Below are 16,993 nucleotides of genomic sequence, written 5' to 3'. Positions count from 1 at the left end.
AGCTTTTATAAGTAGAGAGGAAACTGTGTGATGTGTGGACAGTCTGGTCATGGACTGCCCTTTTTAAAATGCCTTCTCTCTGACCAGGCCGAAGATCACCAAAATGGACTTCAAGAAGAGCAAGCTGACCCTGGTCGTGGTGGAGGACGATGACCAGGTAGGCCTCGCTCCCCAGTGCCCTCCTTGTAGCCATCACCTGCACCCCGTGGTGTGTGCGCCCCCACGAGGACCTTTGCTTCCTCCCTCAGGGGCGCGAGCAGGAGCACACCTTCGTGTTCAGGCTGGACAGTGCACGCACCTGCAAGCACTTGTGGAAGTGCGCTGTGGAGCATCACGCCTTCTTCCGCCTGCGCACACCCAGCAACAGCAGGTCCGCCAGGTCCGACTTCATCCGGCTGGGTTCCCGATTCCGGTTCAGGTGGGCAGTTTTATGACAGCCCCTTCTTCCGTGCGTGAGGGTAGCACCGTATTTGCCTCCACCCGTTTGGGTTGTTTGCGCCACCCCAACTTTTCCTGTTACCGTCTGCCCTCCAGTCCTCTCACAGCCTTTTTGGGTTTTCATCACTTTCCTGATAAAATGGAACTGACTTGGGGGGGGGGTCGGTGAGTGAAGCCCCTGTGTCTGAAGTGCTTGGTGCTAGGAGTGTTTGAGATGCTGACAGTTTCCTCAGTTTGGAAGAATGTCATCAACGACGTAAATGGCACATCGTTGTATTTGATATTCGATATTGCAAATATTTGAGTCCGGCTCCCTTAACGTTTTAGATTTATGGGTAAAGTATGTTCAACATGTAATAACAAAATTGTCAGGACCTGACCTACGGCTGCAGCTGGGCTGTCCAGTGCAGTGGCCACTAGTTATGTGAAGTTACTGAAAAGAGTGACCGTTTAATGCATTGAAAACTATAGTCCTTGGTCTCAAAAGCCACATTTCTAGTGTTCAGTGGCCACCTGAGGTAGTGACTGCCTGTGGTTAGGGCAGACACAGTACAGAGTGTCACTGTGGGAGGTTCTGCTGGACTGTGCTGCACTAGAACGCTCTTCGTCCTGGAGGCATCCCCATTTTACAAACCACATGAGACTCAGACTCTCACCAGCCAGTAAGTGGTAGAGCAGAGAGTAGAGCTCACCAGCCTGGTTTTTCTTTCGTGATTTCCCCTCTCTTTTATACTTCTTGTATACTTTTTCTCCTAGGCTGGTCTAGAACTTACGATCCTCCTGTCTCTGCCTTCCAAGTGGATTATAAGTGCGCCCCACACCTGGCCTTGGTGGTGCTATTTCTTTGTATACATAGGTGTGTGTGGTTCCGTGTGCGTATCTTCCAGTGGGTATATACAGGTATGCGTGGCCCCAGCGCATGTTCTCGTAGAGGCCAGGGAGCCACCTGTCTTCCTTCGTTGCTCTCCACTTTAGTTTTTGAGCTAGGGTCTCATGCCGATTCTGGAGCTCACCGATTGAGCCAGGCTGGTAACCTTTAAAGCTCTGCTTATCTCCACCTCCCCAGTGCTAAGGTTACAGATCGCAGAACAGCACCTTGCTGTTGACACGGGGGCTGGGGGCCTGAACTCGCACTTCATGCTGCGTCAGTACTATACTAGATGAACCATCTCCCCAGCCCTGGCTCTTAAAGTTCTCACCATTCCTGTTTGCCTTTACATGCCAGAGTCAAGAAATTTGGTAATAATTAAGGATGAGAGCTGTGTGTGTGTGTGTGTCTTGTCTGTCTGCCTGTCTGTCTGTCTGTGTATGTGTTTTTGAATCTGAAAACAGCCTGAAGCATATTTTCACACATTTTTGCCTTCAGGGGCGTCTGTAAAAATTGAAAATATCCATCCTCTGCAATCAGAGGCTGTGAATATGCACATGTGCGTGTCAGTCCTTAAACTTACGCATTTTCATTTTTTTAAATTTTGTTTAAAATTTTGTTTATTTCTGTGTATGGGTGTTTTGTCTACATGTATGTTTGTGCACCGTATGCGTGCCTGGTGTCTGAAGAGGCCAGAGAACACTTGTCAGATTTCCTAAAATTAGACTTAGGTGATTGTGAGCTGCTATGTGAATACTGGGAATGCATCCGGGGCCCTCTGGAAGGGCAGCCAGCGTTCCGACCGCTGAGCCACCTCTCCAGCCTGGAATGTACATTTTAAATATACTCGTGAGTCTGTGAATCTCAGTTACATGACAGAAAACTTCACTTGGTTTCGTAACCTCAGCCCACACATGGCACGTCCCTGAACTCTGCTTGAAATGCCAGAAGTGTTGCTCGCTTCAGATTTACCCACTGTGCAGGAAATGGCTGTGCGTTTCTGTTTAAAGAATGGCTTTTGTTTGAATATGTTTTTTAAATGCTCCAAGGAAGGGGAAAAGAAGACCAAGTCCTTGAGGAAAAAGAATCCCATCACAAGGCCCCTGGAGGATGGAAATGTCAGCCTGGCAGAGGTTCGAAGAGCCGCTGCAGTCTGCCCATGTCCATGTGGATTTGGAGTTGGGTGGGGAGGGCAGTGGAGGAGACTGCCAAAGTAAGCAGGCCTTTCCCTACTGGGGAGAAATGTTCCAGTTGGTTCAGGTCTAGTGACCTTTGTTTCTCAAGGAGACATGAAAGGAAGGGAAGCTTAGAGGTGAGGTTGCCCCTTGGAGGCATCTGGAGCAGGTAGCATTTGGCTCCTTCTGTCTGAAAAACCACAGCCAAAAGCAACTGGATTGGAGCAGTGATGGGTGGATCAGCAAAACACAGCTCCCCTCTTGGAAGCTGCAGCTGCCTTCACAGTGGTCGAATCTGGAAAGCCTTTATGAAGTTAGAAACATTTCCTCTCGCACATAGCAAGTGAAGCCAAAGTTTAGTTTAGGGGCTTTGCTACAACAGCTTAGGAGAAGGTGTTAAATGCTAAATGTCTCTGCTGTGCTCCTGAAAGGTTATTCCATATCTAATCAATGTTTTCTTCATCAAATGATCCAAGTACTCAGACCTACTTGGTTTGAGCAACTAAGTGGCTGGTACTTAAATTGCAGGTTTTACCCTTTGGTAGAAAGAGATTCTTGCCCGTGTGCCTCGCTTGGCAAAGGAGACTGTATTTCCAAATAGAAGTTTTAAACTTAGCATGTCTTTACCAGGCGAGTTCATGCTAAGTTGAAATGCATGCTGGAGCTCTTGAAAAAAAAAAAAAAAAAGTCATTTGCAATAGCTATGGTATGCCGAGAGCCGTTATTGGTGTTAATGTGCAATCAAATATTTCCTTCCCAGCGGGAGGACAGAATATCAAGCAACACACAGCTCCAGACTGCGCAGAACCAGCACCTTTGAGAGAAAGCCTAGCAAACGTTACCCATCCCGGAGGCACTCCACGTTCAAAGGTTGTACGGTGTTCCTTCCTTGCTGACATTTTGTGGTAGGGCTTGGTGGGTCGGTTAGCTAGGGGAGGAACTTCCTCCCATTACCCTCTGGTGTTCGAAAGCCATTGAAAAAGAATGTCATGAGTCCTGGTGGAACATGCCCCCCCCCCCCCGCCCAGCCTTTCATCTTTCTCCCCCTTAGTGTTTTCCTTTGCCTGTCTCCCTTCCATTGTGCCTCTCTACTTATTTTACACTGGATCCTCAACAGTTCGCCTTTCCTCATAGAAGGTACTGCGTCCATTGTCTCCACTGCCTTGCTAGCCCTGGTGGGGACACTGGGCACATGCTAACCAGAATTGTAACCACAGAAGAATGGATGCACAACCTGTAGGGACACAGTTCAGGTCCCCCATAGTCAGCGCAGACATACTCATCCCTGCACATAGCTGTCCCTTGGGCTGCCCGTCTCCTCCTGATCAGCATTCCCTGACCCTTACATCCCTTACTGAGGTGGCTCCCACCCATGTGGGGCCCGCTACTAGGCTGTGTCAGGCAGCAGGTGAGCACTGCTGACCCAATTCTATTTAAACTGGGTTTCATAGTCGTAGCTTGCAGCTCTGCATAGCTCATTTCTCTACGCAGATTGCTTCTCCATCCGGCGCACTCCAATTATCACTAAATCGTTTGTCCTTTTTTACAACACTATCATCACAGACAGCTTCTGCCACCCTTCTTTACTTGGCCGGGCTGTTCTGTACATTTTCCTTGCACAGTGTGGGATTTTATAGGCCTCGGTGGAACCCTGCTTATATACCTGTGCCTCCTAGCATCGCCAGCCTCTGTCTTCTTCGACCCTGTTCCCTTTTGTTGTGAGCCTAGTAGCATGACAGGCAGCAGGTCTTAAGTCATTCTCAGCTGCTTCAGTGTAGGGGAAGAAAAAAGCCTAGAACCCAGAAAATATGGCCTTAACTTTGAGAAAGGCCAGGGAATGGGAACGTGTTCACAGAAAGGTGATGAAGGCTGACTCCAGGCAGCATCCGGGCAGTGTCTAAGGTGGCAGCAATGGCTGAGAACTTCTGCAGGGCCATGGCCTGTCCATCAAGTCACAGGTACCCAGAAACAGACCACTCCTGGAACAACTTTCTAAAGAAAACGCACTGTTTTGATATAGTTGTAAGCACCCAGCACCCACAAGTGTGTGTTAGTACCCGGGGATGAAGTGTCCAGTGTAGCTGACCTAGAAGTGGAGCATATGGTATAGCACACTGGATAGCGTGGGGCTATTTTAGACCTCTGGCTCCGAGACCCCTTCTCACCCTCCTTTGTGGCCTCTGGAGCTCTTTCCTCCATTTATTTTAAGGACAAAGTTTCTAGGTAGAGGCCTAGCATCTTTTGGTGAAGCTTTGAATGATCTGCCCTGGCATGCATGCCTCTTGGAAGGAAACGAGGCGAGCTGTTGTATAGCTTGGTTGATAGGGAGCTTACCCGGCTCAAATGAAGGCTGACTCCATCCTCCAGTTTTGTATAAACCTATAGTTTCAACACTTGGGAGGTAGAGGCAGGTGAATCAGAAGTTCAAGGTCAGCCTCAACTACAGAGTATTTGAGGCCAGCCTGAGTAACATAAAACTCTGCTCCCATCAAAAGAAAAGTTTGTATTGGGTGGGGAAGGGAGGAGGTGGGGATATATAGGTCAGTGATAGCAAGGCTGTGGGTTCAATTCCCAGAATCACACAGAGAGAAAAAAATGTAAATTGAAGTATAGATAGCCCCTTTCACGCAAGTGCTGTCTCCGCCCCATCAAAAATGCCAGCTCTAAGTTCTTCCACAGATGCCTGCTGGTATTTCATCCTTCATCATGTTATACTACTTTCCCATCTCCATTCAGGACGACATTCTCCTCAGGTGCAAGGACTGTCCTGTGTTTGCCTCCTGGTGTGTCTGCACACCAGTACACCCAGCCCTCAGAGCCTGCTCTGAGAGTTGCCTGAAGTTGTCTAGGATTCTGTGTGCATGCAGAATCCTAGGGAAGAAGCTGCTAGAGGTCAGGGCTGCCTGGCTTGAGATGAGGCCTGTGCTTTGACAGAGGGGGCTCTGTCCCTCACTCTGTGTGTTGTTTACGTGGTGAATGTTTCAAGTTCTGCATAACTCTTCATCTTTCCTTTACAGCAAGCAACCCAGTGATTGCTGCTCAGCTCTGGTAAGTACTCCCCAGCACAGCTCTCCCCTCTAATTTCATGTTTGTTTGCAATGCTGACTTCTTCCTTAATACAATTAAATCCAAGTGACTCACCTGATAACTTTTTTTTCTCCTTTTTCTGCTGCCTGGCTATACCATCCTCCCAGCTTTCAATAAGCACACAACAGAATGTTCCAAGACTTTCTTGTTGCAAAACAGCTGCTTTATTTGAATAGCATAGCGAGCGCTTTGTTTGTTGTCACTGTGGCAAGGCAGCAGGCATGCACACAGCACGTGTAGTAGCCATGTGGCAGGCAAGGGTGAAGTCTGAAGGCCATGATCCTGAGCAAAGGTTCCATGGGAACAGGTGCCACTTTGTCCAGTGACATGCAGGTGTTAGGGGACATTAAACACCGTTGGTGAGATGGCTTAGTGGGTAAAGCCACTTACTGTGCTAGCCTTGAAACTTACGTTAAATCTCTGAAAGGTGGAAATCCATGTAAAGGTGGAAAGAGAGAAATGGACTCCAGAGGGCTATCCTCTGACCTAACCCTCCACATGAGCACCATGGCACACACACACACATCATACACACAGACATAAAACCATAATAAAAGCAATAAATAAGCCACCTCCAGAGTTTCTGCAGGAAAATAAATGTGTCATAAGACGGAAAATCTCCAGTGTAGGACTTTGCAAGCTTCTCTTCAGGGGACAGATAGGAAATATTTTAAATTCTAGGCTGTGACATCTCTTTCAGAACTATTCCGTTCTGCTACAGCACTGAGTAGCACTGAAGCAGCTGTAGACAATAAGCAAACAAATGAGCATGGCTGTGATTTAATAAAACTTTATTCATAAGCACCAGTCAGCCATATTTGGCCCATGGGTGGAATTAGCTGCCTCATCCCTAGAAAGGTGTTCCTGATCCTGCCTGTGTCTGGACTTACCTGATGATGTCCCCTTGGGCAGGACAACCCTGGGCGATATGAGAACATCTGTACACGTGGGGACTTGGGCATTTGTCCTTTGAAGCTTCCCTGGGAAGGCTAGTGTGCCTCTGGGTGAGAGCCACTGCCCTACCTACCTTCTTTTTTCCCTCCCATATCTGAAACCACTGTTCTTCCTGTGTAAGCTTGACTTGCTGGAGACAGCTGTCATGTGAGGGGGTAGTTGGTAGACCCTTGGTTCTGAATTGCAGGCTGATGGGCAAAGGTGGTGGTGGCCTTTGCTGAGATGGCCTGTGCTGTGTACCCTCATCCTGGCATACAGGGCATGAGATTAGGGGCCGCCGCTGCCCTAGCTAGCATCCACAGCCCCAGCTGAGGCCTCAGGAGCTCTCTCCATAACAGCTTTTTCAAATGCATCCTGGGGCCTCTGGCCCTCTGCTTGCTATGCTTCCTTTTCTCACTTGCAGGCAAAGACCTTGGACGAGGTCAGTGTTCTCATCTTTTTTAGCTTGTGATTTTTACAATCCCACTACCATCCCCAAGAAGCCTGACGCAAAAGTGAACAAAACAGACAGAATCAGAGAGCTGCCTTTGGAGAGGGAAGGACTAAGGCCTTTCATTAGCTTCCTCCCCACTTCAGGAATCTCTGAGATCCCTTCAAGGATCCTCAGGTTCTGGAGAACAAGGTAGTGTGCCTCAGGTTCCAGGGCGTGTTTGCAGGGACATGCTGGCCTGGTCATGCTCTCTGTTTGCCTTCTGCATCTGATGAAGGGGTGGGGGAGTCCTCTAGAAATGCTGCCTATCGCCCCTGTGGTGGTGGTGGGGTTGGGGTGCAGTATTCTCAGGATGGGTAGTTGTAGGCCTGCAGGTGTGCGCTATGTCTCAGGAGTCTCTGGCAGTTAGGTCTCTGCAGGCAGTATGCTGAGAACTACTGGCCTTTTTTAGCCTGTCAGATTCTGTTTTTAATTCTCAGGGGATTGTAAGCTACAGTATTTCTTGCTTTCTTAGGAGATGATTGTTTGTTTGTTTGTAGTTCCCTGATAAAGTGACATTTCCCTCTTAGAATCTAAGGGAGATTATATATTGGGGAATGAAAACAAACATTAAAAAAAACCGCCACACACACAAAAGTGTCAGTAAATATACCCTTTAGAAACAAATGAGCTAATAACTGCTGTTCACAGCTGTTCCACTGCTCTTTCCAGCCTGGGGGGTTCCGGTGAGTAGAATTGCTGTGGAACCGTGGATGAAGTTGTCTGGGAGCCGCAGAGATACTGCTGGAAAAACAGCACCTTGCAGAGCCCTTTACCCACCTGCTGAGTCTCTGGGTCAGGGCCTGCCTTCACTACCAGGCCTCTCTGAAAGCTAAATGCAGACCTGGTGTAAGACTCAGAACAAAGGTGCCTCCTTCCCGCCCTCCCTCCCATTGTTCGATGGGCGATAAACCTTGATTCCAGGCACACCACCCTAGCAACCGCAACTGCTTGGTGATTGTTCTGGGTTGTGAGGTTGCTCATAGGGACTGAGTTTGCCTCTTATGCAACACAGTTCTCACTCTATTTCTCTTCGTCTGTGTGCCTCTGTCTCTCTCCCTGTTTATGTATACATACATAACACATGTATGTATTCCACATACATATTATATAGGCATCTATGTTTATATATTTGCCAACCTAGTTCTAATTAAGATTCTCATCAGATTAGATCACACTTGAGCTCTGAACTTTTCCACAGACCCTCAGACTGCTTTTTATTCTCTGGGGATTTTTAAACTACACTCTTTCTTGCTTATGGATTTATTGGGAAGAAAAGAGGCTTTGGGTCTGAGTAGATGTTGCACTAACCCTGGCTCGGCCAGTGATACTTGTTAAGTTTCCTGATTCTCTCTGAGGCAGGTGTTCCTTTGTCTGCGAATTGAGGTGGTAGGAAACACCGTGGACTTCATCACATGTAGATGAAATAAAAACAGGGCAGAGGGTTGACCTGAATGAGCAAACATTCAACACCATGCCCAGAGGAGCAGCAGGGCCGCTACATGCGAGGGACACATGTGATTCTTACCACCACCATGATAGGCGACACTCAAAGAAGCTGGGACCTCTCCCTCCAGCTGGAAGAAGTGCTTTGCCGGCACTAGAGCTGTTGCCCATGACGGGAGGGGGCCTACGATGGGAGCTGAAGCTCCTTGGTTTGCACTGCTGAAAAGAAACCCAGAGGTGCCACAGCTGCACTTCTGCATGTTACAGAGGTGTTCAGGCTGGTGAGCCTTGAAGTGGCGAGTGAAAGCTGGTGTTTGTGGTTTCCTTGATTATACACTCGTACGTATGTTCGTGTAATCTCTAGTAACCAAAAAAAAAAAAGCAGACAGACATCCCTAATTGAATAGGGAGTCTGTAGATTAGTTACAGCTGTTAAATCAATCCATCATAATGCTTCCTTACAACTTTTAAAATGGTGTTTTTCTTTTTTCTTTTTTCTTTTTAGCTCTAAAGCAAATCCCGAAGTCCATAATTACCAGGTGAGATGCTGTGTTTGAGATGTTTCTTAAATTTTCTGAATTTTGTGCGATGAGCAATATGTGGGAACAATATGTGCTTGCTAGGTTTTGGTTCATTCTTCTTGTTTTCCAGAAAACTCTAAAAGACAGGTCCTTCCCTCCTGACCCCTGCTCCCTCTTGGTTCTCTGAAGTGCCTGTTTTTAACCTTGTTAGCCTGCAAGTGCCAGGGGCAGGTAGTTATGTTTCTGGTTGGTCAAGCACAGCCTCTTAGCAACATTCAAGTGCATGCTTTTGTGAAAGTATGCTGTGGGCCTGCCCAGCACAAGCCCTCGAGACAGGTGTCCAGGAGGGGAGGTTCTGGTCAAGTATTTGGGAGATTCTGCGTCTTCCTCCATTTGTCTTCTTGGGCTTGACTGTGCCTGCTGGGGTGCAGAAGTACTGAGGAAACTTAGAGAAAGACTGTCTTTGTTTGTTTGTTTGTTTGTTTGTTTTAGATAGGGTCTGGCTCTGACTGTCCTAGAACTTGCTATCTAGACTACTGAGTTCTAGTCTTTAACTCATGGAGATGCACCTGCCTCTGCCTCTCAAGTGCTGAGATGAAAGGCATGAACACCATGGCAGGAAGGTGTTTTTTTATTGCTTGTTTTGTTTCTGTTGGTCCTTTATCCCCCACCTCTTTTCATGGTAAATCCACTCACCAATGGAGGCATTAACATCTCTAGAACTCATTTTGTTAACTATCAGGCCCATCAGTTTCCATGCCCACTTTTGTATTCTTATACAGTAATACAGTCCAGGGCCTATGCCTCCTACCTGCCTAACCATTGCTGCCAAAGCCCTTGGTAGCCCAGCCTGGAGCAAGCCAGCCCCTCCACAGCCACTGTGGGTCGACCTCTTTGGGTTTCCGTAGCCTGCCCAGATTCCTTACACCACTGTTCCTGTTACAAGCCTGCGTCCAGCTCCCACCAGCTGCAGAGTAGTTGCATTTAGGCTCTTGCTTGTGCTGCCTTGCCCATGCTCACCCACCTGGAGTTTGCCTCTTATCTGCTTGCTACAGTATCTTTCACATTCCCATCCCTTCTTACTTTTCTTTTAAGTTGGAAGCTCCCAGTTCCAATAGGATTTAACCCTTAAAACCATGTGGCCAGCAATAAAAGAATAACCAGCGCTTCAGCCCCATGGGTTAAAGGCTGAACAGAAACCTAAGGAGTAGGAGCTTGGCATCAGTAGACTTCAGAGATCCTGAGGTGGCTCTGGTGGATGGTATGTGCCTTTGCCTCCCAGGTGGTTATTTGGTTTTGCTTAAAGGCAGAGGTCTGTGTCTGATGACTTCTAACTTGGAGCCCTATAATAGTCTTTTTTTTTTCTGTTGCTATGACAAAATATGCCATACTGTGAACTTTATGAAGTGAAAGAAGTTCACTTAATTCCTGGCCCTGGAGGTTCAAAAGTAGTTCTGGCCTCCACTCAGCTCTGTCGAGGGGTTTGTGGGGAAAGAGCAGGAGTGTGTGTGGAGGAGGAGATTACATGTTATGTGGGGGGGGGGCCTGTACTGCTCTTCTCAGAAGAGCAAAACTGGGGTCCCTCCAAAGACCCCAGAAGGCCTAATCACCTCCCTTGGCATCACATTGTGGACCAACTTGTAAGGTAAAACCTTGTCCTGGGCAAGTGTCTGCAGCAAGCTCTCCTCCGAGGTGTCTGTGCCATGGTATTAAACGATTTCAACTCGGAACTTTACTCTAACTGTCCTCTTCCCTGGTCTTTCATTGCTGGAGGCATCATTTCTGTAGATAACCAAGATGTCCATTGTTATCCTTAGGAGGTTCACAGATTGCATCTAAAGAACCGTGTATGAATTCACACTCCTAGCATTGAACCTGGTGGAAGGAATATTAATTTCCCCCCTCTCCTCTTCCTTAGGGTCTTGGACTTCTTATTCACAGACTGTTTTTTGTTCAGGGATGCCTGGTGCTACTAGAATGTGGTAGAGGAAAAGAAAAGCCGCTGATGGGCACTGCCGTTGGGCAATCAGCACTTGGAGGAAAGAGAATGAAAAGAAAGTAGAGCAGTCCCACTGGCCATGACCCCTGCCCTCTCCTGCCTCTCCTTGTATTGTGCTTACAGCAGATCTGCCAGCACTCTCGGCATGGATCTCTCCATATTGCTGCTAGGAGCCCGGTACTCAGCCGGTCATAGTGTCCCTGTGTTGCCCATCAGAGTTTGGATATGCATGGACTGGAAGAGAATGTCCTGATAGGTGCCCTGATCACATCACGTTGCTGCCGAGGGTTGCTGGGAACTGGGTGACATGGCAGGATTAGCTCGTTCTTAGTGCTGCAGAAGATAGATGGCCATGGTCTCAGTGAGGGCACTTGTCATTTGAGGTGGGACAGTTCTTCATTGTCCCTGGAAGTCCTGTAAATTTGGCTCCCCCTTTCACTGTTATTGTGACAAGCAAAGAAATATGCATATATTCCTCATTGTTGATGGAGCACCTGAGTTAACATTAAAGTAGGAAATATACCAAGGTAGGTTCTGGAATCTCTTTTTTTTTCCAAGTCTGTGGAGGAGAGGTTTGTACCTCTCTGGTGAATGTGGGTTTAAAAGCAGAAAGACTAGAGGGTCCAGTTATAGGTTCATCATTTCTGAAAGTTAGAGACTCGGTGCATGGAGCCTGGGAGTGACTGGTTTTGGCTAATCCCAAACCCCGTGGGTTTCAGAGTTCCCCTAAAAGAGACAAAGACGGAGATTACACCAGATCAGTGTGGAGGTCCTACTGTAGACATACCCCTACAGGTCCAACTCCTTGCACCATGTCCTCTGGGGGTGCAGCCTCGGCTTGCTTTGAAGGAGATGCTTTGAAGGAGAAAAGAAAGGCTACTAGAATACAGAATAGGCAGCGTGAGGGCATCTCGGGGCTGTGAAAATTGGATGAACAGAATTGCTGAGAATTTCTTTAACAGAAAGCAGGTCACTGCTTATTAACCACAGCAACAAGGGTAAGGAGGAGGAAGGGAAGAAATAATTAAAAGATTAATGGTAATGCAACTGCACTGATTTTCATGACAGTGGGTCCAATTTTACCCCATAGTTTAGCCTTGAGAAGCCCTGTGGCTGCTGGCAATGTCCAGGGCTGCTGCCCTCTGCAGGTTAGAAGCAGAACGAACCGTCTACCCTTCCAAGCCCATCCAGGCTTCACACTGGTCTGCTTTCTTACCTTCTAGCAAACAGCTTCCCACCCTTCTTCCTTCAGTCAATGCATCTCCCCAGTCTCATCAGAATAATAGGTTCTCTTGATGATGTCACTGTTCATACACCACAACACTGTTGCTTTCATTACCCTGTTCTAACAGCCCTGGTCTGTGTGCCAATGAAACACTGCTATTACACATGCCTGTCATCATCTACAGAGCAACAAAAGTGGCTCCTAAAGAGAGGAGCCACTCACCCCATCTTCCTGGCACTCGCTTTCTTGAGAGAGGAGTGTTGTCTGACTAGGGCATGCTGGGCAGCCTGAGTCAGATGTAGTGAGCCAAACACTAGGCTCCAGGCTCCCATCCCCAGCCTTTGTTAGTGGGAGAAACAAGATGATCCTGGGAAAGGTCCAGTGCCCCCTCCCCCTAGGGCTTGGCTACAGCTTTCCTATTCACAGCCCCTCACCTTCTGAGGTGGGTGCCATTGCAAGAGAAAGCAAAGGGCATGACGACCATTGAAATCCGAAGGTCACTGAATAATCAAGTTTGGTGTTTCCTTTCCAGCCTCAGTACCATCCTAACGTCCACCCAGGCCAGCCCCGGTGGCGCCCTCACTCTCCAAATGTCAGGTGAGTTGGTGAGCCTACAGAGCCCTGCTCTGGGAAGTTTTCCTGTCCCCTCAAAGGCCCCATGCTAGGCCTCAGGAACGGCCCTTCAGGGTGGCATGACCAGGGCAGAAACAGATTTTTTTTTTTTTTTTCAGAGCAAAGGAAGCAAGTGACCAGTCTTTGTGAAATAACAGATTTTTTTTCTTTTTAATTCTAGCCTGCAAGTATTTTGGTTTGGTTTTATATCAGAGATGTTGCTTAAGAATTCCAAGTAACATTTTCTTATTCTGAGAATTTATTTTCTTAGAATGTGATTAAAGCTTGAAGATTATGGCTCTTTTTCCCCCTGCCAAGGATTTTTACCCCTTAGGAATGAGGGCAGTGTTTTCTTTGGTGGTGGTGGGCATTTTTTTTCCTCCTACTTGGGGGTTATTAAACTGTTTCAGCAAAGGAGAAACTGTATTGTCAGCTTTGTGGCTGTTGTCTGAAGACAGTAGCAGTGAGGACTTGCATGAAAGCACATGACTGCATTCCAGTGAAACTCAGTTTACAAAAAAACAGTCCATGGCCTGGCACCTGCCATGCTCTTTGGAGTCAGGGTCGCCCCTGGGAAGCAGACTGGCCTTAAGATTTGCATTTTTTATGAGTCTTGTTGGCATGCGTGTGTCCAGTTACTTCAGAAGCGTAGCTGGCGAATTCAGGTTGTGGCAGGGTGGAGCTGTGAGCCTTGCTCCTCCAGGGAGCGTGGAGAGCAGAGTGGCAGAAACAAAGGTCCTGAGCAGACTGAGTAGACGTTTGCCAGGGGACCCTGTAACACAGCGCCACAGCCTTACGTTAGCAACACGTTGATATCCATGTAGCACTTGAGGACAAATTAGGTCAGTGGGGTGAGAGTTCTCAATCTTTGCATGGTTCAAAGGTAGTTTAATTTTGAGACATGACAAGTAGGTGAGGCTTAGAAGGGGCATCATCTTGTTAACATTGGTTTAAACAAATGTAATTCCTAGTGTCGCCTGTTTTGTCAGTGTATTTTCCGTTTGTAGCATGCCGTAGCCTACTCTTCACCCAGAAGCAGCAATTTCCCTCCGAGGTGGCCGTACTGATGCCAGGATTTAGGGTCTCCTGAGAACCACAACTCAGCCCCATGCCAGACCTCCTGTAACTGAAACCCAGGTGGCACCCAGCACTCTGTGTTATAGAGCTCTCTGGAGTTGCATCCTGAGGAGGATTGATTGGTGCACACTTGTTGCAGTGCCGTCTAAAACCATCACCATGCCCACAAGGCTTAAGGAGGCGTCCCTCACCTAGCTTTCCCTGGACTGACTTAACCGCCAGACCCCTTGCAAAACCATGACTTGGTCAGAAACAGCTTTTACTAGCTTCAAAGTTGGTAGGGAATCACTCGGGAGTCTTTAACCTTCTGGTCTCCAGGCTACTCGTCTGTCAGGCTCACCCCACCACCATCCCCCACCCCACCATTTCCTCTGTGCGTGTGTGCTTGACCTCGCTCATTTCTGAATTGTCTTCCATTCTCCCAGTAACCATTCCATCTGCAAACAAAACAAGCCATCTTTTCAGGATGACAGGCCACACTGGAAAGCCTCAGCCAGTGGAGATGACGGCCACTTTGACTATGTCCACGACCAGAACCAGAGGAACTTAGGAGGGACGTACAGTGTCACGTACCGGGACAAACTCATGACCGCACTTTGAGAGACTGAAGCCTCTTACTTCCAGTCACCACCACGGTGCCATTGCGTTCCATGAGAAGCATCCTGGCATCACATGGATGTGCTTGTGCAAGTGTCTCTAAGTAGTGTTTTTAGTGTCCGTGTAAGCATTTGAGAATACTGCATAGATAGCCATGATTTACTGTGGACTGCATTCTCAATAATGAAGGTAGCTAAAGGCTCAGGAATCATTTGGATATTCTGATTTAAAAACTGAAGTAAAAGTCTCTATCATCATGCTATGTACCTGGTAGTCTGGTTGTCTAACCAGCGGGACCACAGAAAGCCAACCAGCAAACCAAAAGCCTGGGGAAGTAACTTGGCACAGAGCACTGTTGGAGAGATGGAGATGGCCAGGGTCCAGCCTCCATTGCTGTGTAACCTTTCCTTGGTTTCATTTCCTCCCTGGGCTGAGTGATCTCCAGGGTTCTTTCCATTCTGTAATTTATTAAAATTTCCTGTCTCACTTCGGCTGAGAACATGCATCCAGACTTATCTCCCCAGAAGAACAACTGTAGTACCCCTTTTGGAACAGAAGCTCAATAAAGATTATAAAACTCATTAGACATTGCGTCAATGTAGGGAGGCTTGGAATTCTGCCTCTCTAAGTGGGTTAGCCAGTGTGGAGTTGAGCCCCCGTGCCGATGGCCAGTTGCATAGCATGTTCCTCTAGAATTTACTTCTCAGGTATAAGGACGGTTTGCAATGCCTCGGTGATGCCTGGTGCTACCTTGAGTGATTTAGAAGACATCGTTGTAACTGTTGTCAGAGGAGAGGCTGGATCCCACCCTACACTTAACTCCCTTGAACAGCAGCATGCAGTCAGGATGAAGGGAGGGCGCAGAGGAGACCCTGGCGGGTTGCTGGAGTCGCACCAAAGCTGGTGCTGCAGAGAGAGACACACGTGGTGCCCTTCCTTCTGTAGACCCTCCAAGCAATATGTTGTCTTTTACGCTGAAGCTTGTACCAAAGTATTTATTTACCCCACTTCAAGTAGTGCATCAAACCTCCTTTCCTCTTAATAGGCAGTCCCAGGATGCTCTCCCATCTGTGTTTTTGTGCAATCAGTTAATTTTGTGTCACTTTGATATATGTGATTATAATTTGGTTCCTTTAAGGCCCTTGGGCATGTGCTAATATCTTTTCTTGGTAAGATCTGGCCTTTTGGGTTCTATGAAAGCCTCTTCAGAGGGAGGGAATCCTTTGCACACTTGCACAGGGGAGTAGACCATCTGCCTATAAGCTCCACCCAGGATGCATGTTTACGGGTGTGTTCTATTTTGGCAGATGTTCTGATCCCCAGCGTATGTACTTCGTTTGAATAAATGTGTTCTGGGTCTCTTCATCCTACTGCTAACATTTTTTTTACAATATGTTTCCAAGTAATAAAGATTATTCCTACCCTTTTTTTTTCTTGGACTGCACACAGAGGTCTCTCTTTGATCTTACTCATGGTGTAGTTGACTCCCAGGTGGCCGAAGTTGAACCTACAGTTATGTGGTGTGGAACAAGACCATCCTACACTGAGGCTCCTATTAACACAGTAGCTGACGTGCTTCTTCTTCTGGGGGCACCTCTTACCTGTATGCAGGCACTAAGCTAGGTAGAGTGGCAGCAGGCTGTTCTCTGGCAACAGTGAGGCGTGTGTTCTCGCGGTCGCTTACCTCTTCCTGGCTTCTCAATGATCCAGTACCCACAATAAAGCCTTTCCACTTAAACTGGTGAGGGGATTTAGTTAGCTGCTTATGCAGGGTGTCTGACTGAGGTAGATACCCCACTCTTTATCACTTCGTGGTGACTGTTCTTGCAGCCTCGTATTTCTATTCCTGTTGGGTGTTGGTATGTCTCAGGGGCCTCATCTCTGCTTGCTGCGCTTCTCACCTAACCAGTCTCCTAGAATCACCTTACTGGGTCACACTTTATAATGCTGTCGACTCTGAAAACCAGTGTCCTCAACTCAGACAATTTGTGTGAGTTTCTGCACTGACACTTCAATGCGGATGCCCCCCATCCAGATCAAATTCCACATGACAAAAAGATTTATTTTTTGACCACCACTCGTAGAATGCACAACGTTTCTTCTTCCTTGGGTTCTCTTCTGCTGAGGGTGAGAATGTATACGTCAGCCACAACTCTTCTTTCTCTTGTCACCTGTATCCGGGCAGTCAGCAGTTCTGCTCAACTGTTCTTCCTTTGTGATTCTTCCCAACACTGTCTTGTAGGAATGTCTTTCCTCTTGCACAAAGGTATCCTCTCTGATCTTCACATACCTTGCCAAGCTTGCTTTTGTCTTTCTGCAGCCCTGGCTGATGTGGCATTCCAGTGTTGGGCTCTCTGCCTCTTTTTGCTCTGGCGTATTCCATCCCCATCCCTCACCTTTCCCATGAAACAGTAATACCGAAATGCACGCGGCACCCCTCGTGACTGTACCTTTGTAAACGCTGTTCCTTCCACCTAGAATTCTGTCACTCCCAGCTCCTGCTTAGCCTTTAAGCCTCCGCCCAG

The 16,993-nt window shown here is 47.7% G+C and overlaps 1 protein-coding gene across 7 annotated transcripts in view; it reads left to right on the top strand.

The window, feature by feature from the left end:
* Window positions 1-16,993, top strand: part of Epb41l4b (erythrocyte membrane protein band 4.1 like 4B) — a 152,902-nt gene that overhangs the window by 66,403 nt on the left and 69,506 nt on the right. For 6 of the 7 annotated variants that reach the window (XM_060379944.1, XM_060379943.1, XM_021628125.2 and 3 more), the window contains exons 10-15: window positions 88-157; window positions 249-418; window positions 3,242-3,351; window positions 5,499-5,529; window positions 8,943-8,976; window positions 12,715-12,779. In XM_060379944.1, coding sequence (XP_060235927.1) covers window positions 88-157; window positions 249-418; window positions 3,242-3,351; window positions 5,499-5,529; window positions 8,943-8,976; window positions 12,715-12,779 — 480 coding nt within the window. Of the gene's footprint in view, window positions 1-87; window positions 158-248; window positions 419-3,241; window positions 3,352-5,498; window positions 5,530-8,942; window positions 8,977-12,714; window positions 12,780-14,296; window positions 15,834-16,993 lie in introns of those variants that run through there. The other variant, XM_060379947.1, reaches the window with a different exon arrangement.

Source organism: Meriones unguiculatus, chromosome 3 (assembly GCF_030254825.1).
Source record: "Meriones unguiculatus strain TT.TT164.6M chromosome 3, Bangor_MerUng_6.1, whole genome shotgun sequence".
NCBI lineage: Eukaryota > Metazoa > Chordata > Mammalia > Rodentia > Muridae > Meriones > Meriones unguiculatus.
The sequence above is the reverse complement of the archived record's forward strand: the minus strand, read 5'-3'. Positions and strand labels throughout refer to the sequence as shown.